Source organism: Anarhichas minor, unplaced genomic scaffold (genome assembly GCF_050575085.1).
Source record: "Anarhichas minor isolate MPS153535 unplaced genomic scaffold, ASM5057508v1 ptg000014l, whole genome shotgun sequence".
NCBI lineage: Eukaryota > Metazoa > Chordata > Actinopteri > Perciformes > Anarhichadidae > Anarhichas > Anarhichas minor.
In genome coordinates, this window is record NW_027466460.1 from 1,705,129 (window position 1) to 1,729,127 (window position 23,999).

A 23,999-nucleotide genomic window follows, 5' to 3' on the forward strand; every position below is an offset into this window, starting at 1 on the left:
GTGCAGGCAGCTGAAGACCTGCACACCGTGCAAAGTCAAACATGGTTGTGAGCTGCCTATACACAGACACTGTAACACGCATTTTAAATTCTCTCTCTACCTCTTTCTGACACACATACACACACATACACGGCAGAGCTACACTCCTTTTATTTACATTGAGGATATTAAGTAATGAAATAATTTTGACATTTACAGAGCGGACTACAGTAATTATTTTAGTCATGGATCAAGTTCTAAACAAACCAGTTGTCTGCAAGGACTCCTTGAACAAAGTTCCATGAGTTTTTCCAATTTAGTTAATTACCAGACTGTTTGTTTTGCAAATTAGTGTACATTTTTTGCTAAACAATGAGCATCAATGCATGTTTTATGAAACAAGTAGTTTTCTGCTGAATTGGTGAGACGAAACTTTTGAAAACACCTGTAATAATTCCATATAAGAGACGTAAGTATTTAGGTCTGGACAAGGAGTAATTGAAAGAACTTGAACTGCTATGTAATCATTTCTAAGTACTATGATTGAATAGCATAACTATAAACTTTGATGAAAATGAACATAGATTTGCAAAGAGCAAGTAAGTGCAAAGAATGGATTGCGGCTGCTGATAGCACAATGAACTGCATCATTTGCAACCGCAACCGCATGAGTGCAATTTGCCCACTTTATTGTGTGTGATTGCGATTATCCATGTGCAAAGTATGAATGTTGCCTTCGCGCCAAGAACACAGTAGGCAGAACAATGGCAGAGAGAAAAAGAAAAAAATCCAATTTTCAGACCGCGTGCTGCAGGTCCTGACCAACGAGCTGGACAAAGAATTTAAACGTGACACGGATAAACTGTATTTAGGATTCAATATCTCAGTCTGTCAGTTCTGTTGGTGTTTTCAAACCATCAGCCTGAGACAATGCCATGAGTTCCGGTAAGTCTGGGCGTGACACCCATTATACATGTGCTACAGTCACCCCCAACTCTGTTACCAGACTCTCTCTCTATTAGCGCTGATCTTTGTAAATTGGAATGTTATTTGAATGGGGCTCATTTGCACAGAAAGGAGCCAAATCTCTGCCTACAACCTAATACAAATATTTGCAAATAGAAGAGGAGTACAAATTTTTTTTTGTTGGTCTCAGTTGTGCAGGTTAACTGGTCATAAAAGCCACACAATCCTTTTGCGATTTGGCCGCTGAGTGATTCCTCACTGCCAGTTTTTAATGGCAAATCTTTGTCACTCGCCTGATTCTCCTTGGTGTCACCTTCCTCGGTTTGTGTACCTGAAATCAATTGGTGCAAGTTACATTCTCCAAGTAAATCTATTCTATGAACTGTATCAGGTTAGCTGCTCTCCCATAAGCCCCCGTAAGCTTCAAGGGTTTTGCTCTGATTGAGCCCACAATGATTTGCGGGTTTTTTTCTTACTAACCACCAAGCAGTTTTTTAGCTTTTCACTATACAGTGATTTGTGATCATGTTCACAGTCGTTAGTTCCTGTAAGAGTGAAATTTATCTTGAACTATTTTTCATTTAAGTAGCTGACTGTGGGCAGTTGGTGTATTCCTGGAATAGCCAGTCGTCTCTGCAGACAACCAGGACGTTTTTTTTAAGTCATGAATCAGATAGTGCTTCCTGTGAGACCCTGTAGTGCTCTGAACAAGCTCCATTAGTTTTGAGTTTTGTGGATGCTTCAATATAAGTAAATGGTGAGAGCTCTCAGGCAGCAGAAGGTTTGCAGCAGAAAAAAGTTGAGAACAAAACATTCACACAACATAACCTTTTAAGTTGACAGACAGTTGTGTATTTACACATCCAGCAGTCACGTAGCAACAATATTCACTTTTGATATGGAGCTGTGTTTGGTGTCACCCGATGAATGTAACGCTGCTTACAAACCTGTTGTTGAGTTCATTAGGTCCAGACCAAGGGACCCAAATGATACCGTGGTGCTTTTTAGTTCTGGTCCGGTTCCTGTTTTCTTTTTACAAACAAACCAAGAGGAGTAAAGACTGATACAGACTGACAGGTAACTCCTTTATTGCAGAGTTTAGGTGATTGTCAACCTGCATCATCAGCACCCACAAGGGGAAGTTAAATTCTCTGACTGACAAAAGGTTATGCAGAACTTGTGTTTCTCCTGATGAGTATATTTATGAAGAAATAACTAATTATAATCATTATTAGTGTAATTAAACATGTTATGAATAATGACTAACAGGTAGTGACAGGATTTTACAAAAGCCCCATTGCTACTAGATGACGGGTGTAGACATCGGTGAGCACATAAGGCGTCTTGTTCAGTAGTGATTCGGGGCTTATTGCTGAGGATCTCTGTTACTCTTTTTAATGAACGTAAATAACTCACAGTGTTGGATACAAGCACAGCAGAATTGACAGCTTTTGTCCGCTAAAGCAATTTTAGCAGTTTAGCTTTTGAAATCATGCTAAAATCTTATATCTGCTAATATCAATTTTATTGCCAATGCATAATAATATGTTTGGTGATGTATATTAATACGTGGATCTGGCCTGCAATAGGGTGTCAAGGGGCCGGTCAACCATTTTCTAATTTAAATAAAAAATGAATTGATTCACATAGTTTTTCTTGTTTGTTTTTAGTGTAAATAAGGTTCCTGAGTGCTAAAAACATTACAATAGCTTGTTTATTAACCAAAAGAGAGTGCCAGAGGAGGGTCCCCGGACCCCATGAGAGAGGTCTGGGCTAAGCCCCTCATGTCCCTGGCCTCTTGACATTTTGCCAAAGTTTTCCCCCGGCAAAGCAAGTCGTCCTCTCTGTGGTGGCAAAGGTGGTTCCATGTGCAAAAGTGATGTCAGTACATAGTGTTCATCTGTAGCTGAATGAGGCCCTGCTGTGTTTCAGGGTGACTCTCTGCGCACCAACATCCAGCTGGATTTCGGCGATGGCACAGCCGTGTCCTACTCCAACCTGAGCTGGACCGAGGAGGGGATCAAACACATCTACAAGTCTGCTGGAATATTCCGTGTCACAGCTCTGGCAGAGAACACGCTGGGTTATGATTCCACAACACTCTTCCTGCATGTCACATGTAAGTGCTGCTGTTTCAAGTTCACATTTTGTTCGTAAGTAGATTTTCATGTTTGTTTGTTTGATTGCCATCCTTACTGGGGAAGGTTGTTGGGACTGTATGGCATCTGGAAGGACTGTTGCAGACATTAGGCCCATTCAGGGCTGGAAAAGATGCTGCCAATGTAGTTTTTGGTTTGAAAAAACATTTAACCAATATTTGTATTCATTGTTAAAGGTTCGATACAAAGGATTCAGAGTATTAACAGCATGACAAACAATTATTCGCAGTGTAAAGATATAGTGGAGTTGATCACACCAAGACCCGTCGCTAGACAAACTTCTCCAGTAAAATATGCACGACTTTTCATTGCCAGGCACAGAGTCCCACCTCGTCGATGTCACACTGGGCCCCAGGCAGCCAATCAAATCAAGACAACGGCTGCCGTTACTGCATTGCAACTGACGCACATTGCCAAGGTGTGGCCGTGACTAGCTAGACTCTTCGGTGTGACCAGCCTCTAATGTTTACTTGAGCTCTATCTGTTGTCTCCTACTGGTTAGCTAATGGCCGCCGCTCCGTATGGCGGTCATACGACAGCTGACATCATCCCAGCCAACGCCGTCGATCGCGGGTGTTAGCTCTGTTGGCACTGTTGCGATTAGTTAGTTTGATTAGTTAGTGCCGTTAGCACCGTTAGCTGCTAGCTGTCGGCTCAGCTGTCTCCATGTTAAGAGCCTTGTGCAATAACTATGCTCTGAATTCCGTAATGAGCCCCTTTCATGCTGTAACTGTTCAAAAGACACTAAAAGAGTGCTGCAGGGATGACAAATCTTTGTTGGCCAACCAAGAAAGTTAGCCGAACTCCACCGCAGTCACATGACTTCACGTCACCACCACAAAGCTAAAGGAGCACTAGTGTACGAGTGAGATTTTAGTCGTCTTGTTTAGACACTTTTTTAAGACACGTAAAAGCTTCTAAATTCACCAAAAGGGTATTTAGTGACCTATTTTATATCGAAGAACTAAGCGTAAAAATCTCTGCAGCTTGTGTTAAACACAGACCTCATTTTAGACATCTAACCAAAAGAAAAAACATTGACTTCTAGATGAATGAACTCAAAGTGCAAATATGTCATTTTGGGGTTTTAGAACTCATCCTTGCAACACTAGGGCATTGCATTAAAACACAGAGCATGAATGCAACTTTATCCATAAAATCATATCATAACTTCCATGAGGGTAGGATTTTTTTGCTGCTAAAATGTGTTCTGCTGAATGACAGCCACACTGTTGATCCATGCTAAACTCATCTGAAGTGACCTTATACACAGGATTGTGTAATAAAGCAGTTGTGATGAACACAAACAACTTTTGGGAGAAAGGTCATAACCAACTTGCTTGTGCAAGGTTGCACTGTGGGCAGAAAATGAGATTTGGGCTGCAAGGCCAAGTTATCTGAGGATAGAACACTCAGAACAATGGCTTATTTTAAAGCGGAGCAGATTTTACAGAGCCACAGGCACAACGAAGTACAGTATTGTCATGCTTTCCTGCTCCATTCAGACAGCAATTTAAAAAAGTATAATTTAAAGTTTCCAAGGGAATAATACAGGCTCCTGATAGTATTTGTTGAATCTTCTCTGTATCTTGTTTGTTTCTCGTTCATCGATTCGTTCAGTCCATTTTAATTTAACCACTTTCCTCCCTGATGTGTCAGCCAGTGTTCTGTATTTTTACATTTCTGATGGCAATAATTTTAGCTGGGAAAATGCCAAAAAACCACTACAATAATTTCTCGGCTTAGCGTATTTAATACCAAATGACTCCTTTTCTCATTCACTCACACACTCACACACACACACACACACACACACACACTCTGAGCATCTCAAAGTGGGGATAAAGATTAGTTCTGGTTAAATAGGATGAGAGCTAACAGAAGCCTTGGCGAGACGAACACCCCAAACCACAGCACTACACAAACCTTTCGTTGGAGTATTTCCAAGAAAGTAGTGTATCACATCCGTCCACAGCAGAGGAACTTCATCCACGAGATTAGTGTAAAGCAACCTAGACCCCTGTCAGGTCCTATTAGGTTCTTAGTGGGGAGGTTTGCAGATTCATCCAGAAGGTGTCATGTCGAAAATACATGATGGCCTCAACATATTTTCAATGTTAGATTGGGACTTTTTTTAGTTGCCATCACAGACGGACCTGTTAACATAAGGACAGTTTTTTACTGTCACCACTTTATACTGTCAGTCAACGTCAGTAAAAACATTTGATCGTCTGTCATTTGAAATTACACAAGACAACTTTTTATTAATCACTTGTGACATGATACAATCGCTGCCTTCCCAACCCCAATGCTTTCGGTTTTGGCCCCATCTGCCCACCCCAATGAACATGGAGGATGTTCATTGTACTCAAGCACAATGACATTTTTGTTTGGGGTTCTCACTCGGAAATTCAAAGCACAAGGTTTGGGAAAGACCATGGCCGTGGCTAAAAGTCAGTGAAGATTGAGTGTGCTTGGCCTCTGAATCACACATCCCAGACTTGTTCATATATACATATACAACATACAATATATATTTTGTGGTGTAGTGCTGGTAGAGAGCAAAAAGGTTGATTATCCCATTACTTTAACAGAACAAAATGTGCATGTGTGTCTGGTTTTGTGCTCATCGACGTCTGTTTGGAGAAACAATACTTGAAAAATGATGAGGGATGAGATCGACTTGGCTGAACAGGTTGTTTAAAGTCCACTTACAGAAATAACAACTGTTAAATGCAAGTTCCTTCAGTCGTGATGACTGCTACTACAGCCTCCGTGTCAACTGACAATGATGTTAGCGGCATGGATACGTAATTACCCCCCCGAGTGAAAAAGCAGTTCACTCTGATAATCAGGCTTGGATGTGTTTACATTCTTATAATCTAACCAAAGCTCAGTACTAGCTGTCAACATTTTTATGTCCTTGGGCAAGACACTGAACCACAAAGTTGCTCCCGATGTGTTTGCATATGAATGAATGAATGAGAGGCCAATCGTAAGGTGCAGTCCATTTACCATTCCCTTATTTACCTATTTGGTTCAGGGTGTGGGGGACGGATCCTATCCCAGAATGCAGTAGGCAAGGTAAAAGCAACCACACTGGACAGTTTATCACAGAGCTAACACACAGAGAAAAATAGTCACACTCACGCTCACACCTGTGGACTGTTTATCATTTCACCTGAGGTGCAGGTCTTTGGACTGTGGGAGAAAACCTGAGTGCACTAAACTGTCATATAAAAGGGAGTGTTTGGAGCATTTTGTCTCCCAGCGAGCTTCACAGGTACTCCGATATGTGATCTGGCCAATTGTCTTTTTTCTTATTTAAATGAAAAGCATACTCTCAATTGTGCCTCATTAGAAGTCGCCATGCATAGTATCAGCTCCTCTGTGGGTTTCTTTCTCAGGTCCAGTGGAGCATGTCCGGCTTCTCGCTCCCTTCGTGGTCATAAAGAACAAGGAGGTGAACATCACAGCAGTCGTCTTACCCAGCCACTCACGTACTGTTACCTACTTCTGGTGGCTGGACAACAATACTGAGGTAATCTTTCCAGGACATGGCTCATTAATACACATTTCAGTCTAACGTTTATATTGCATGCTACTCTATGCTGGCTGTTATCTGTGTAATTGAAATTCATATCTTTTAGAAGTCAACCATTATCATCAAGTCATTTGTAAAACATCACCTTGATAACAGTACAAGTTTGGGCTGCTTTTGTCAACATTGAGTGGGGTTTTGGAAATATTGTGAAAACAATGTCACCAAACCATTTTATTGTCAACAACACAGATACAATTGAGTAAACCTCGTTGTATCCACTCACATATTATTGACTCATTAATCTGAGAAATATTTGATTCACATGATTGTATTCAATGGTTGAAGTCATCTTGAAGTCATCATCATGGACATTTCAATTCGTTTTTTTGGTTGTATGACTGTTTGTGGGTTGCAAATGTATTAAACATTTTATCTTTGGTCATTTGATGCAGATATGAAGCTTTGTATGCTAATGATGTTATTTATAATGCACATGTAGTGGTTTTACAGTTTTTCCCGGGTCTCTGGCAAGGTTACGAGTGTAAACTGGAAACTGTCAATCTGATCTGGTAACCGCTCTCACCATCCTGCAATGGGAATTTCTGTTCTACATCTATTCAAATGCTATGCCTTTTACACAATCTTGACTTGGTAAAAGGACTTGGCCAAATTGTACCTGATGATGCCGTTGGACGTGAGATTATGGTCTCAGGCCTGCAAAAGAGAGCTGGGCTCTGCTTAGCTTCCCTGAGTAAAAGATGATAGAGATATATTATGAACCTTTTGCTCTTGCAGCCCGTGATAACGTTGGACGGGAGTATCTCACACACCTTTCCCAGCGACGGAATGCACACCATCACTGTCCAAGTGGCTGCAGCCAACACCATACTGCAGGATACCAAGACCATAGCAGTCAAAGGTCAGTATTTCCTTTCTATTTGTGTCCTGGAGCTTACTACTGTCAACATGTTTTTTTTTTTGTTTTTAATATGTTCAAAACATGCAGTCTTATGGAAAGAAGTTTAATATTTCAGAATACATCAATTTAGTCCGATACTTGTACCGTCATATATAGACTCTTCCATGTGTAAAATGCTTTTGAAATAAAACTGCCTCTTGCATAAAATATATCACATTACTGTTAGAACCTCTAAAGAATATGTCTTCATTTGATATGAAGTAATCCGGCAGCAAGTATCTGTAAAATGCAGTGATTTATTACCTGCGGATGGGTTAGCATAAAACTGTGACATTTTCTAATTATCTCGAAGTGCATCTGGTACATTTAGCCAAAGGGAAGTGCAGGGGACATGAGAAACCCTCCTCCTTTCATCAAGTGTTAACTACCTGAAACTCAACTTGAGCAAAATGACAGTTGGCACAGCTCCCTGAGAATAATGCCTCTGGATCCGAGTGAATTAATGGCTGATTCTCCCCCGACTCTCCTCGACAGATTTCTTCAAATCTCTACTTTTATCTTTCTCCCCTAATCTGGACGAGTTCAACCCCGACATACCCGAGTGGAGACAGGATGTGGGGAGAGTAATTAAGAAGGCTTTGCTCCAAGTGAGTGATTTTCATTTTCTCTGTCCTCCCCTCTCTTACGTACATCCTTCTGTCTGTCTTCAACTCCTTTCTGTCTTTTTTATCCTCTATTGTCTTACTCACTTCACTATTTCTCATTATTTCTTATGCTCCTATTACCTTTGCTGCCCAATACTCAGTGGTGCGGCAAGAGAACGCCCTCGGGTCACCCTGTGATTCATCACCAGACAGGTGTGAAGACGCCTCCGCTTTCCTTAATAATACTTCAATTTTATATAGCGCTTTTCAAAATACCCAAGATGGCTTCATGAGCACTAATTCTTTAATTTTTAAAGTCACAAATCAAATGATCTCAGAAGCATGAGGGCCTGTGAGTGACGACACCTGTCACCGTGTCTAATGTGTGTGTCTGCGTGTGTGTTAGTGTACTTGAATGTAGGAGGGGTGCAAGTGCTCTCAGTGTGTGTGGGAAGCTCACCCATCATTGATAAGTGCTACTCATCTCCCCATTCACAGCTCATGAATAGCGGACTGCATTTGGTTGTGCTTCGCTTTTGGCCTTCTTACCAACATATTAAGCATTAGAGCTGCATGTGGGCGCTTTTCGAGAAATATTTAAATGGGTGAAGGGGATCTCATGAATAACCTGGACAACCCAGACTCAGGTCCATGCTTCTGAGCTGAGTGGTTAGCCTTACCCTGGACTGTGATGCCTTTGTAAAGCAATTTGACAGAAAAAAACATATATATTTTTTTCCTTTTGAGACCAGAAGTAACAAGTTTCTGGTAAATGATTTAGCTCAGAAACATGCCAGTTAGATTTTGCTTATATTTTACAGTTTGTCTCAGGGCATAGTTCACATTATTGTAGTGACAGTAACATGTTTCAAGTCAATGAAGTTTGCTCCTTGAATTTTGTAATCTCTTCTATATTTCATAAGTGAATTTGATCAAAACCTGTTATGCTCATTTTAAAAGGCACATGTGGCGTTAAAACGAGGATGGATGACTGCTCGTCTTTGGGTCTGAATGCTCCACGTTCACATTGCGGCAGCATAATTGTGCATACAGTCATTCGTGCAGTACCACCAACAATTAGCAATTCAGGAAATTACCATGAGGCTCATAATACATGGAAATCATAAGTGCATTAACCCTCTTGTAGAGTTAAAACCTACTTTAAATCCTATATTATTCCATGTTCTATCTTGCTCACATGGTGCATCATAGTAAAATGGAGGATAGGATCACATCTGTTCAAGTCTGTCGAAGAAAAAAAATACTCATTTGTGTTCATATGCATTTAAAGACTTATTTTCCTTCTTTTCATGACCAGTTGGGAGAGCAGCAACCAGTAGCTCTTTCAAGTACATATGGCATGAGAGTATTGTACAAAATGATAGGTTCCCCATGTTTCAAGTCTGTCCTAAAACAATAGTCAGGTGCCCATATGAACACAAAAACAGGTTTTGCTCGCTGCAATCATTCGTATTGTTCATACTGGCCATTAGTCACAGGCCATTAGTTAGTAATGGGAGACAAAATCCAAATTATTAAATTTTATTTTATTGCTGATGCTCAATATCCCAAATTTGCCTCAGAGGGCTTTACAATCTGTACGGCACAAATCGGGTAATCAAATATATTCAAAATTTATAGTCTTTTTAGAAAAGATTTCCTTCTTCATGTTCTCCTGGACAGCCTTTCCTTGCTGAGGTGCAGTGGAGGGATAGTAACACAAAGAGCTCCATCACATTGAAATTGATGTGTGGGTATAATATTAAATGGGATTCTAATTATAAATAAAATACCTCGGGATATATATATATATATATATATATATATATATATATATATATATATAAAAACTAAAAATATCAATGCTGTACATGGGCAATTACAATCACATCAACCACACCATAGGAAAGGATATGGATAGAGTGGATTTTAGCAGCAATGTGGTGAGAATGACCATTTTGCCATGGCTATTGTGTTTATTTCAATCCCTGCCAAAACAATTCTCAGAATGGGATGAATTAATATATTTATTTGGAGAAGAAAGAAGGCCATTGTCCGATACACTACACTCAAGTTGCCAAAGGACAAAGGAGTTTAGCACCCATACTCGACAACCAATTAATCGGTGTCATGGTAGTTTTATAGCTAAGAAAGTGGTTGAGACTTTTATCCCTGGAAACCAGATCCAAACACTCTTTGGTGAAGAAGCACACACTAGACATACCATGTGTATAACTGTTCCAATATCAATATTTAAGTTCCAAATCTGGTTCACTCTTACCAGACATCTTACATTGAAATAAGGACAATGAGTGTTGCGATGGATGGCTCGGGATAGTAAATTAAACCAGGCATGTATGCTTCAACATTTCAACGGTGGATGAAAAAAAAGCAATTTGTATTGTTATTGAAACTGGAGATCTAAGAAGTTTTCAAGATTGGAAGGACATATTTACACTTCGGAATCAAGACTTCAGACCAGGTAGAAGTTACGGTCAATGCCTATCATCAACATACATTTAGGATTATTTTTAAACTTGATCATGGAATGTCAGGTTTTAAATAAAACATAGTTTGAGCCTAAGTGGGAAAAGCAATAGCAGCACTATAGATATCCACAAATTCCAATAAATGGAGATCATTAAACTGGAAAAAATCATTAGTTTCTTTAATACGCCTATAGTTTAAAAAGCAAACAACTTCTAAGGCAACAAACATGTTTGAGGCAATGTGGCAATACATTTGCAAATCATGCACATATCTTCTGGAGTTGATCTGGAATAGAGGGCATTCAGTATTGTACGAGGTATTAGAATATATAATCTCCAATAAATATTCCATTATATATCTGGACAATATAACTAACTGATGCTGAAAGAAAATTATTTCTTAAAGGTTAAAGTCCTACCCACAGCTGGCAGTAAGTCCATTACAAGGAACTGGCTTGTAACGGACTGACCCTGACATAAACAGTGGCTACACATAGTACAGGAAATATTGGCCGCACTGTGGTATAGCGGCTAGCACCGTTTCCTCACAGTGTGTCTCCATGTGTCCGCCCTGTGACAGCCTGGCTCCTGTCCAGGGTGCCTTAGGCCAATACCCAGTGATAGGCTCCAGTCCCCCCGCAACTCTGAGAGATAACGGATAGATGGAATATCTGTGACCTAAGCAAAAAGATGGATGGATTAGGATTACAAGTAAAGACAAAGGCATTGTAGATTTTCTGTATACTGCATCTGACACAGACTCAGAGACACAAGATGAATACAATACAAAACAAACTGAGGACTCAAGTAACAGACTCAAACATTAGAGAGGCTGAAATTACACAAAAACTCAAAACTAGGGCGGGTGGTCGAAGGCAAGGAATTCAGCATAGATATATAGATACTGCTCAGACAAGGAACAACCCGCTAACAACCTATATAAGCTACCAATGAAAAAGACAGAGGCCAGTCCACAACTGATGTCTTTTCAACATAGTAAACAACTCCCCCACAGTAAAATAGGAGATGAGAGTGGGAACAACTTACAATTAAAGTCAAGGTACATTTAACTGAGGTGCGTGTTGTTGCCCTGTTGCTGAATCTCTCCAGTCCTGACTTTGCACTCTTTGACGAGACTCATTTTGGTGCAGCTGCTTCTACTGGTCCTGAATGCACATTCGGTAATGGAGGTTATTTCATTCCACCTTGTATATCTTCAGCCACCTCCCTCTCATATTCCCTTAACGTTTCTCATCTCAAACTCATGCAGTTCACACTGTTCGTACCCCCCATAGCTGGCCTTGAAGGTTAATGCAAGCTACCAAGCCACCATCTCCTTATTGCTTCCCCAAAGGCACCAAAATACTTCCTCATCTAACTGATGCATGGTAAATCATGCAGAATTGTGCAATATTTTCTTCTTTTCACTGTTAAACAATTGTATTGTTGATAATTAATTTACTCTGAAATTGCATTTCGGGATTTAAATTAATCCCCTCACAATTATTGAAAAACAATCCTGATTTTAAGTAATATTAGGATTTTATATATACTTAGGCTAGGGTTAGCACTATATTGGCTTAAGTGATTAGAGATTGGAGGTCGTGTTATACTGTATAGCAGCTTACAATTTGTGAAACGTCTTTGCCTGCTTACCTTGCACAACTTGGATTCTTGCAACATCAAATGCATGTGCCAAGTACAGCCTCAGAGAGCTGCTCACAGAGCTGCCAGCATGGCTGAAGACATTTTGGCTGTTGAGCATGAACACTTGATTATCGCGATGTTGCCTAAATATTACATAGAATTGCATCTAGTACGTCAAACAGGGTTTATCCGTATTAGATTTACACTAGAATGGACACTATGTAACCTCCGTGAGCGTCTCTCTTCCTTGCCATCCTAATCTGAAATCTGTATCCAGCAGTAGATTTGCAGAGCTTCAAAAGAGAGCACTCCAAAACAGCTTTTTATTCCAATGACTGATTGCAATGGGGACAAACATGGTCAAAGTGTATTGATTTTCTGCAGGAGCTATTGCCTCTTCTGTCATCCTATTCACTTTATGTCCCCCTCTGCCGCACCTTCTCTCATTGTAAGTCATGCCCACGGCTATCATTTGTCCACTACTTTGGTACTCAAATAGTGATTTCTGTGCTTGATAATTGATGTGCTTTGGCTATACCCACTCCATTGTTCACACAGGCCACTGAGAAAACAGAACCATCACAGGCTCTAAAATGAAGAGTGATCACCACCCAGGCTCTGCCCTCCCTGGCTTGTATACACTGGTTAAGAGCTGAGGACTCAAGAATTGCTTTTCTGGAAACAAAAACAGAAACATTTGTTTGGCTTCAACTTGGCATCCTCAGAAATTGAGATCAATCCAGAAAACCTCCATCAAATAGTTCTCTTTTATTTCTTTCAAATAACCTAGTTACAAGCCCGAAGGCCGTCCTGTGAGTACCATGGATCTCAAAAATGTCTAATGTTCAGACTTCTGACAGTATATTTTAACGCTAATCCAAACAGTTGTGAATGTACAACTGTACAATATGAACTGTGAACATTTCCTGAGAAATTATATTTGATACAGTAGGGCTCTAACATTTGTGAACCAGACATAAAGGTCATTATGCATTTGACACGGTGTCTCTTTGTATCTCTCACTCTGTTGCTTTCTGTGTGTTTCACCCTTTCTTTCTGTCTCTCTCTATCTCCTTACCTCTCTGCTACTCCCTCTCACAGAGCAGTCCTTGTCTCGAGGGAAAATAGTAGTTAGGAGTTACTCCAAAGCCACCCTTCCAGTGTTAGTGGTGGTTAGTTAAAACACTGCAGAATGCTCTCCAATACAATACAATGGAATTAGAAGTTTGATTTACAGTATAGTTCATCATGTTTATCTTTATAGGTTATATCACTTGGCTTTTACTGTATTTACCAAAACTGCATTTATTAGGGGTGGGTATCCCTAGAGGCCCCACAATATGATATTATCACGATACATAAGTGATATTATTGCAATTTTACGATATTGCGATATGCTGAGTATTGTGATATCAAACATTGCAATATATTGCGATTTATTACCCATTTTAACTGCAAGTAATGTAGTTTTTCAACATTGGTTTTATCCAATAAGATGAAGTTTTCACTTGGTTCATCTCTCTTTAGTCCATTTACAATAGGCCTATAGCCAATGAACTAAAATATGTATCATCATCATCAACTAATTCCCTCTACTCATCTATTATAAGGATTTGCATAAAACACACAATTGAAATGGTTAGGAAATAACAGATGGTATTTCAGGTCATAATTCATCTCTAATATCTATTATATATTGCTGTGAAAACATCTCCTTAAAACAACTGGATTTATTCAAGTTTCTCACCAAAACCACATTTTACAAGATTACATTTGAACACAACATAACGTTATAATTTACTTTTGTCCAATACTCATTTTCCTGAATGGAGCTTGAACGCATCACAATGTAACGTAATGGCACCTCCATATCATAGCCGTACGGCTCTTCTCCATTATAACAGCTGCTGCTGTCAGTGTCACTAACGTTATATCTCTCCTCCTGTCGATTTCAACATGGACTTAATGTTCACATGTATTGTGAACAACAACGTGACCCATCTCCAATCTCCCTTTTCTGTCTAAAATACTGGAACGCATTGTTGCCCATCAACTGAAAACTCACCTGGACTCAAACCAACTATATGAACCATTTCAATCCGGATTCAGATCTCATCACAGCACAGAAACTGCCCTCATCAAAGTCACCAACGATCTCCTCCTCTCCTCTGATGAACACTCCCTCAACATCCTGATACTGCTCGACCTCAGCGCAGCCTTCGACACCATCAACCACTCCATCCTCCTTTCACGTCTCGAGTCCTCCCTCCACATCACTGGCACAGCCCTCTCCTGGTTTAAATCATACCTCTCCGACCGTGAACAGTTCATCAGCATCAACAAATTCAAGTCTGACACAGCCCCAGTCTCTCAAGGTGTCCCCCAAGGTTCAGTACTCGGTCCCCTCCTCTTTATCCTCTACCTGCTCCCCCTTGGTGACATCATACGACACCATGGTCTCCAGTACCACTGCTATGCTGACGACACCCAGCTCTACATCTCCACCAAATCCATCACCCCCACCATCCACTCCACCATCACCAACTGCCTCACAGATATAAAAACCTGGATGCAAGCAAACTTCCTCAAACTCAACACCGACAAATCTGAAGTCCTCATCATCGGCCCCAAATCATTAAACAATTCCCACCACGACTTCTCCCTCTGCATCGATGGCATCACTGTTCCTGCCTCCACACATGTCCGTAACCTCGGGGTCATCTTCGATCAAACTCTCTCATATGAACGCCACGTCAATCACATCACAAAAACCACCTTCTTTCATCTCAAAAACATCGCCCGTCTCCGTCCCTCCCTCTCCTCCGCAGCCGCTGAAACACTCATCCACGCCTTCATCACCTCTCGACTGGACTACTGCAACAGCATCCTGTACGGCTCACCCACCAAAATCATCAATAAACTACAATACATCCAGAACTCAGCTGCCCGTCTGCTCACCCACTCCCGCACCAGAGACCACATCACCCCAGTCCTTCAAAACCTCCACTGGCTCCCCATACAGCAAAGAATCCAGTTCAAGCTCCTCCTCATCACCTACAAAGCCCTCCACAACCTTGCCCCTTCATACCTTTCGGACCTCCTGTACCATCACATTCCCAACCGCAACCTCAGATCTGCTGACGCCAACCTCCTTACCCCCCCTACTCTGTCCAAGCATCGAACCTGGGGGGACAGGGCCTTCTCCGTCGCTGCCCCCTCCCTCTGGAACTCCCTGCCCCAACACCTCAGACATTCTTCGTCACTTGCCACTTTAAAAACTCACCTATTCAAATCTGCTTTTAACCTCTAAAGTCAGTCATGTTTGTTTTCGTTCTTCCTTTTCATGTTTATTTTATTTTATTTATTTTTTTCTTACTGTTATGTCGTATATTTTGTTCTTATTATAAATGCTTCTATTGTTTCTGTTTTTAACATGTAAAGTGTCTTTGAGTGCCTTTTAAAGCGCTATATAAATAAAATGTATTATTATTATTATTATTATTATTGTTGTCAGACTAGACAGCATCAAGGCCGATCTTCAGATCGCATATTGTTACTGAATCTAGGCCGCTGACGATAAGTAGTAACTTCTTTTCACACTATGAAGGTTATACTGTGTAATTGTTCAGCCATTCACATGACTCCCTGGAATTTTATAACCAAAAGGTTCTCTAAAATAAACTGGCGCACATGCGTGTTAACATGACTATCGCCAGATGAGATTTCACCTCACACACAAACAACGTGTCTCAATGCAGGAAAAAGGACACCAAAGATATGGTAGCTTTCATCAATTGTTATGGTTATGAAACCGTGATTTACATAACCGCAGTTGATCGTTTAATCCTGACATTCCTAATTGCAATTTTAATAGATAGATAGATAGATACTTGGCGTTCGTGTATTGGTACAATATTGCTTCACAAAATATCGTGATACTATGCTGAATCCATTTCCCCCCCCACCCCTAGTATGTATTATGGCGATCCAGCTTGCAATCCTCAAGAACGTTACTATCACTGCAAAATATTGGCACGCAAACCATCCAACCGTACAAGCCAATCAAGCAACATAGCAATCATGTAACTTTGATTTCAGCTTTAAAACATAAAAAATGAATAAGGCAAAAAAGCGATGTTTTAAATTCTAATTTGGATTTTTTTTTTTATATATGTATGTGGAGAAGGTACACACAGTGAAACACGCAGAGCGTTAAAGCCTCAAAAACTTTATTAAGAGGTTGAAAATATACTAAGATGATCCACAACGTCTGTACCCTTGCTGCTTTTCTAGTTGAAGTGCTGAGTATACAACCACTTAGGCAATCATATCTTGATTGAGAGTTTGAGGACATATTAAGTAGCTACTACCTGAAGATTAAAAATGCACTTTTCATGGAAAATTACACTTAGTCCATAATCTGAACAGGTATACATGTTTACATAAAAATGCAAGTAGTAGATCCTACTACTTGCATTTTTATGTAAACCATGAAACATTGTCTCATAATAAAATGTGCAAAACGAAAAAAGTTGTCTAGCCATGGCTCACAACAATGCATATATTCATCACTGGCTGGTAACAGTCATCATACAGTGTTTCTGCGGTTTGCCAGTTTCGTAATGAAAGGCCCGGGGGGTTAAGGTGGCTTGCGGTGTCGGGCGTCAGTTTTACAGCAGCTCTCACCTAGACCTTGCCGCTACCCGGGTAAATGTAGTTCCCTGAAGAAATCAATTTCCCATTGTGTACTTCATTCAGAACGCTGGTCTCTCCTGCTGCAGTGCCAGGCAGGCTGTGCTTACACGTACCCAGGATGCATTGCGTGCTACATCTGAGTATTAAAGAAAATAAACTCACAAAATGGTAAAACAACAACCATCAGCAACTGTGGTGCGATCAAAATAAATTCTTCCTTCACAGAGTAAGCTGTGTACGCCTGCTCTACACACTGTTTCCCCCGCTGCAGCGGCTCGTTGGCAGCTTTCACACCTTCTTCGGAGGCAGACTATTAAATTATAAAATACAAAGACAAACATCGTGTTAAAATCGCCCTGTTGTCTTTTACAGAGTATCTTCAGAATCCTGAAGAAGGTCTCTAAGCGCACCTCTGTCTAAGTGAGGAGGAAAACCTTCATGCATAGTTAGGCAGACACGGCTCACCTTCTCTGGGTTGTCACCGGCGACAGCATCCAACAAAAAACTGCCCACGCTGACATTCATTACAGCAGAATGAATCTGTTTCTGTTGGCATCGGAGGGCAATTTGAGCTCCATCAGTTGATGTTAAAAATCCTCGTCCATAGCATCCTCTGCTCTCAGATTTTGGGATGTCATTTTTGCTGTTGGAAATGTAAGGAATATTTGAGCGGCATTGCGCCTCACTTCTACCAAAGGACTCTAGTAGCAGTCTGTAGTTCCTCTGTCTACCACTGGGACATGGAAGTGTGGGAAACACTTTAGCCTGTTTTGCTGCCGCACCAAACCACACACCAAATGAAAAGAAGCCTAAGAGCAAGTTTATACAGTCAACTCATATCTACCGCTACACTCACAGGGCATAGGCATCCTAATGCAACATATATCCAACTCGCCCTTTTGATTTTGGCAGTGTAGTGAGTTGACGTTCCTCTAGAAGGGACGCTATCATTTGTGACTCCCCACTCCCTGTTGTGCTTCCTTTTGCACGCAGTACAAATGCAGTACAAGTATCTCATGCTCAAAACAATCCACTCCAGGTGAGTTGGCTGACTTAACTGATGTAATCATATGACTTCATTGGCACAGAGCAAAGCCACGCATTTTTAATTGATGAAGCTATTTGTAATAATTACCGTCAAAGGTCATTTTTTCTGCCTTGTCACAGGTGTCTGATTTCCCAGAGGAGCAGCTCTTGGTAGCCGTGTTCCCAGGAGTTCCAACAGCTGCTGAGCTCTTCCTGTTACCTCACAAGAACCAATCAGAGGGCAAGAAAAAGAGTGAGGAGGGGCTTGAGCAGGTATGGGTGACAAGGATTCAATTTTACATTCTGAATTGTTGAAATGCTATCAAATAGATCGCTCTTTGCCTGTCAAACACCATGTTGTATGTGTTTAACAGGTGTCCGATATAATTGTAAGCGCGCTGAACCAAAATCTGGTGGAGTTCGAGCTCAAGCCTGGTGTAAGGGTGATTGTGTACAACACACAGTTAACACTGGGTAAGAAACATTTGCTCTCGCTGCTTTCAATACTTCCATTAAGTTATTAACCATAACAATTGAACTTGCACAGGCACTTTCAATAAGGCCCCATCGTGTACTGTTGTTCATTTTGAACTGTAATAACCATGTTATGACAACAAGAGTTTTTCTTTGGTCCACCACTTAAAATTCCTGTCAGTGTGCCTCCTTTCCAGGCACAAAGACACATGGGAGGGGGTTTGATTTCAAGTGGAGCTCCTTGAGACGATCTTTTATGACTGCCATCAAAAGCTGAACATCTGTTCTATTTCTTGAATCACCATCCAACCACAACTTGGGTGTTCCACGGAGTATAATTATGTTGATTATTTAGTCCTTGAGAAAGAACACTGTACAATTTAAGGGCAGAAACAAAATTGCGAGTCAGTCCTTTTTAATACTGGGGAGGTTGGTCGACATTCGAAAAACTTCACACTGTTTTAAGTATCAAATCGATGCTGGATTCATGGCGGCACATTGATTGTAAAAAAACGTGGCTGGTCTGGACAGCTCTACTTTCTTTATTGTTATTGGTAGTCCTCAACAACTCCTGCGTTCCACTGCTGGACAGATATACTTACACTGTATCATTGCTTGGCCGGTTTCATTAGGCACACAGTCTCTAGAGGCACACAGCCATGCGTTGTTTGTAGCTCAAAGTGCTAGGTATTAACAGCCTGGCATGTGCTGCTCTGTGACATTCTGTGGTGTGCTGCACTCTAATGACATTGGAGGTGTACCCAGCTGGATCCCTCTTTATATTTCACCTCCCAAGAAAAGGTCTAAAAAGCCTTCAAGCTGCTTGAGAAAGGTCAGCAGCATACGCACCACTGTCTCTGAGCCGAAGGGCTCGGGACTAGCACGGAAACATCGGAGAATGCTATGTGATTTCCCTCCAAAGACAGAAATGAATGCACTCTTCAAAATAATGATAATAATTTAAGGTGGATGTCTTAGAGCACTTAATCAAAGTCAGTGCTCGTTGGGTTGGCTTCTTGTTTGAGGTGAATATAAGTGCATTTAACCATTTCAAATCCACCTGAATTATAAGAATTACCTGCAGCTGTCATCTTCTTTGTCCAGCAATAGAACCAGCAATTTCATACTAACACAACTTATGACAATTGAGGAGATTCTAAAGATAAGTGCATCATCTCATAAGCCATTATCATCATCATATATATACACACACACACACACACACACACACACACACATGGAAGAGCAGTGTAATTCATTTACTGATAGACACGGGTTTTACATAATTAGTTGTTAATGTGCACTCAAGAAAATGAGAAAGATTGCAATTTGTATGTTGATGGGAACTGATGCTAAACTGCCTAAGCACTTATTAGTATATTACTGTATATACGTGTAGAAAATACATAAAGAGTCCAGATTTATGATACTCTGGAGTTTTTCACAAAGAGTAGTCCAATGGAGCAATGTTTTTTATTTTATTTTATAATACTTTATTCATCCCGCAACGGGAAATTAGTTCCATATACAGGGAGCAGTGGGCTGCAGTTGCCGGACGACCCTCTCTACCCAATGAGCCACGGCCGCCCATAATTGTCTCCATCAACATGTCCAATTACCACAGAAACATGTGGATCTTATTTACATCCAGTTTATTTCTTCTTTTTTTGTACTGTACATTCACAATACACATCCATGCCACCTGTTTCACAGGTGTTCCACTACTCAAAATAAGGTGGCAGTAACAAGCAAAGAAGCATAGCAAATGCGCCCGCACAGGTAGTGAAGAAGAAGACGGCAAGCTAGCAAACATGGATGTACACAATGCAGGATTTTAAATATATTGAAATATTAGTGAAATATTTTGGGGCTGATTTAATAAAGGATTGTATGGCTTTTGCACCCGCTAAACCTGTTCAAATAAGAAAAAAGGAAACTGTAATTCAAAGCACCTAACCCTGTCTCAGACTGACTCACATCAGACACAGTGGCCTCAGGCGCATTTACACTTTGCCACATGGATAATTGCAAATAGGTACAAGAAAGGGCATATTGCCCTCAGCTGCAAAACTTCATGTGCGTGTTTGATTGCATTTACTCAATATCTTTTGCCAATCGGACCTTGTGCGTGGGCAGATAGCAGCATGAACTGTGCATCATTTGCACCTGCTATCAGCGGCAGCAATCCATTCTTTGTGAATTCACTCTTTATGGATTATGGAGTTGTGATGTAATGAACATTCAATTCACATGACTGATCAGCTGTTGGCGTCTTTCCGAATATCCCCATAACGCGTGAATACCTTTCTTAGTCTCCAGACAGCATGAAACATGGCCAATGCCTCCTCCATTTTTCTCTAGTAAGATGGCCATGGCGACTTGTTTTGTTTCTAGTTCGCAACATCTACTTCTTCTACTCTGTTTACTGGCAGATTGCAGCCATGCGTACGTATCCTATAGCGCCCCCCTTCTGACCAAGCTACGCTTAGCAAAGGCGAGTTTATCCACTCCAAACCAGTTGATGGAAATGTACCAAATGTATATTTATTTTTATTATTTTGCTAAAATGTGCTTGCCAATAGAATGGAAACACAGTTACTGGAAACATTAGGTGACCTTTAAATACCACCATATCATTTTGATGTAAATAGACCAGATATAGCCTCATGATAAACTCAAAAACAAAAGAAAAATATTGAACACTGTTTTAATAAACCCTTATATTTTCAGTTATACATTGATTTATATTGCTTAATTTATTTTACTTGACTTGATGTATACATACTAATATACTAATAAGTGCTGAGGCAGTTTAGCATAACAATATGTATGGTGTTTAAAACATTTACTTGTCATCAGTTTCTATCAACATACAAATTGCAATCTTTCTCATTTTCTTGAGTGCACATTAACAACTTATTATGTAAAACCGTGTCTATTTATCAGTAAATTAATTACACTGCTCTTCCAACTGTTGTTCCCAAATAACTAACAAATTGTCCATACAGGGGAATGATTATATAACGGCTTTCAACATCTTAACTTCACTTACTCACTCACATACTTAACGTATCATCAGGGACAATGTAGGCCTACATCCATTCACATCACATTTACCCAAATAGCTAGTCTGGGCAGGTTGAGGTAAAATATTAAAAACAAGCAAAAAGGCAGACAACAACATTGAAAGCAAGTGTAATGATAGCAGAATCATTCCTGTCCTCTCTCCCGCTCCCACAGCACCGTTGGTGGACTCTAACCCCAGACACAGCAGCTCCGCCATGCTGATGCTCCTCTCGGTGGTGTTCCTGGGCCTAGCAGTGTTCCTTATCTACAAATTCAAGAGGTACCCACCTGTATGATTACTTCCACCTGCTGGACTTAGACCGCTAGTATATATATATATTACCATACTGTCCATTATTGATGATGCCAGATGAGCACAGTCTGGACCAATCAATCAGTCATGTTTTGGTATTTGATTCGACAAGTCCCCCTCGAGGTTGTAGACTGACTTCTAGCAGGATTCCGATGCATGAGGCTCACACACAGCAATCAGTGATAAAATGCGGAGAAAACGACCATCAAATGGTTTAATATGCAGTTGCTGTGCCTAGGCTGTTATTTGCTGAATAAATTATTCATACTCAAAATGATTCTCTTGCAGAGTTGCAGGGAAATGGAAAAGCTGTCATTAATTATGGATATGAATTTTTTTCCATTAGTCTAAAGAGCATGCATTTTTCAAGAAATCTCACAGTTGACAAAACAGAGCAATTAATAACCAAAATGAATAGTAATTGGAAATAAATTGGATAGTGACTAAATAAAGATGTATATTAACTATAACAAATGCATGGGAAAAGATACAAATTTGACTTTAATTTGCGTATAGATTAGTTACTAAGATATGACTTTGAAAGTTGAGTAGTCTTTGAAGTTGGTAGAGAAATGTTGGTTTTAACAGGTTTGTCGTCTTAAACTCATTTAGTTTGAGTTGTGAAAATAATGCCTTAAAAGAATATGTATACATATATATTTTTCTTTCATTCTCAGAAAAGAAAAATATGAAAAATGTAGCCACTAGATGGATTCTAACATTTTCTTGAGGCTCATTTGTTATCCGTTCTTTTGTAAATCTTTAGAAAAATACCTTGGATCAACATATATGCTGAGGTGAACCAGGAGAAAGAGCAGGAGATGATTGGCTCGGTGGGCCAGGGCGACAGCACGCCTAAAATCACTCTGAGTGAGTTCTCCACATCCAAAGAACTCATGGAGAAAGAACTGGATGCCAGGGTCAAACGTAAGTGAAGAGCTATCATCCATCGGTGAAATGATGTATGGAATCAAAACGTTTACTGGCTGACGTTACTGTTCATTGTAAAGACTGCTCCTTGAAAGGGATTTTGCTCTGGGCTCATACGGGGCATTTGCTTTTTTTAAATTTGAAGATGGTTTTAGAGTTAAAGTCAGAATAGGCAAAAATAAATGTGTGCAGATTCACCCCCCAGGCATCAATTTAGCAATTGAATATGAATAATGTTTTAAACAGAGTCGCCACCTGAATCACCTTCCAGCATTGTTAATTGTAAAGAGAGGAGGAAAGCAGAGGCAGCAGTAGAGACAGTCCTGGTTGGGTTTTAACATAGTGAAGGATAGATTCCAGCAAGGCTTGCAGTACTGAGAACAATGAATAATTAATAAAACCAACATCTTTAAGCATGCGGCCTCATGATTCAATAAGCCAGCAGGAGCACAGAGACCGTGGCCTTAATAACTTAACTCTTTGGTCCAAATATGACTTATTTAAAAATAATATTTCAGTCCAGAACGAAGAAGAAAACATTATTAAATTGACCGAATGCTGCTTACTCTGACCTTACATGATGCACAGAGCGTGCAGCTTTTCCAACATAAAGCAGTACAGGTCATCTGGCAAGTGCAGTTCCTCATTTAGCTCAAAAATAGCTGATTCTGATTCCATGTGTTCAAATTCAGAATATCTAACAACTGAAACATGTCTTGCACGGTGGTGAACCCTCAAGCACCAAGATCATCAGTATTTTGCTTTATTTCCAGCTGAATATTTTCATTTAGTGAAATATCCATTGTTACGTTTTGCATACGAGCTGTAATCCTCCACATAGTAGTCGTAGTAGTAGCCAGTTATGGAATCCTGCAGCAGCTTGACCTGATGGTACAGGAGGTTGTGGCTCATACTGAATAGAATGTAATAATAAACGGTGACTGGACTGCTATACTAAGAAGGTAAACAAATACGGTACTCCGAATATAATTTTAATAATAGTTTGAAAACATACACTGGAAAAACTGAATAGAAAAGAAACAATCATGTGAATGATTTAACGAATTTGTTCTCACAAGCTTAAGGAAGACAAGATTTAAAAATGTCAGTAGAAAAGAAGCTTGTGTTGAACTGTTCCACACTCTGCA

The 23,999-nt window shown here is 40.2% G+C and overlaps 1 protein-coding gene across 1 annotated transcript in view; it reads left to right on the forward strand.

The window, feature by feature from the left end:
* The window catches only part of sorcs3a (sortilin related VPS10 domain containing receptor 3a), a 204,646-nt gene that overhangs the window by 179,374 nt on the left and 1,273 nt on the right, over positions 1-23,999 (forward strand). The window contains exons 19-26 of the mRNA XM_076091868.1: positions 2,878-3,064; positions 6,512-6,645; positions 7,444-7,567; positions 8,102-8,214; positions 18,210-18,341; positions 18,443-18,542; positions 21,783-21,888; positions 22,688-22,848. Coding sequence (XP_075947983.1) covers positions 2,878-3,064; positions 6,512-6,645; positions 7,444-7,567; positions 8,102-8,214; positions 18,210-18,341; positions 18,443-18,542; positions 21,783-21,888; positions 22,688-22,848 — 1,057 coding nt within the window. The remainder of the gene's footprint in view (positions 1-2,877; positions 3,065-6,511; positions 6,646-7,443; positions 7,568-8,101; positions 8,215-18,209; positions 18,342-18,442; positions 18,543-21,782; positions 21,889-22,687; positions 22,849-23,999) is intronic.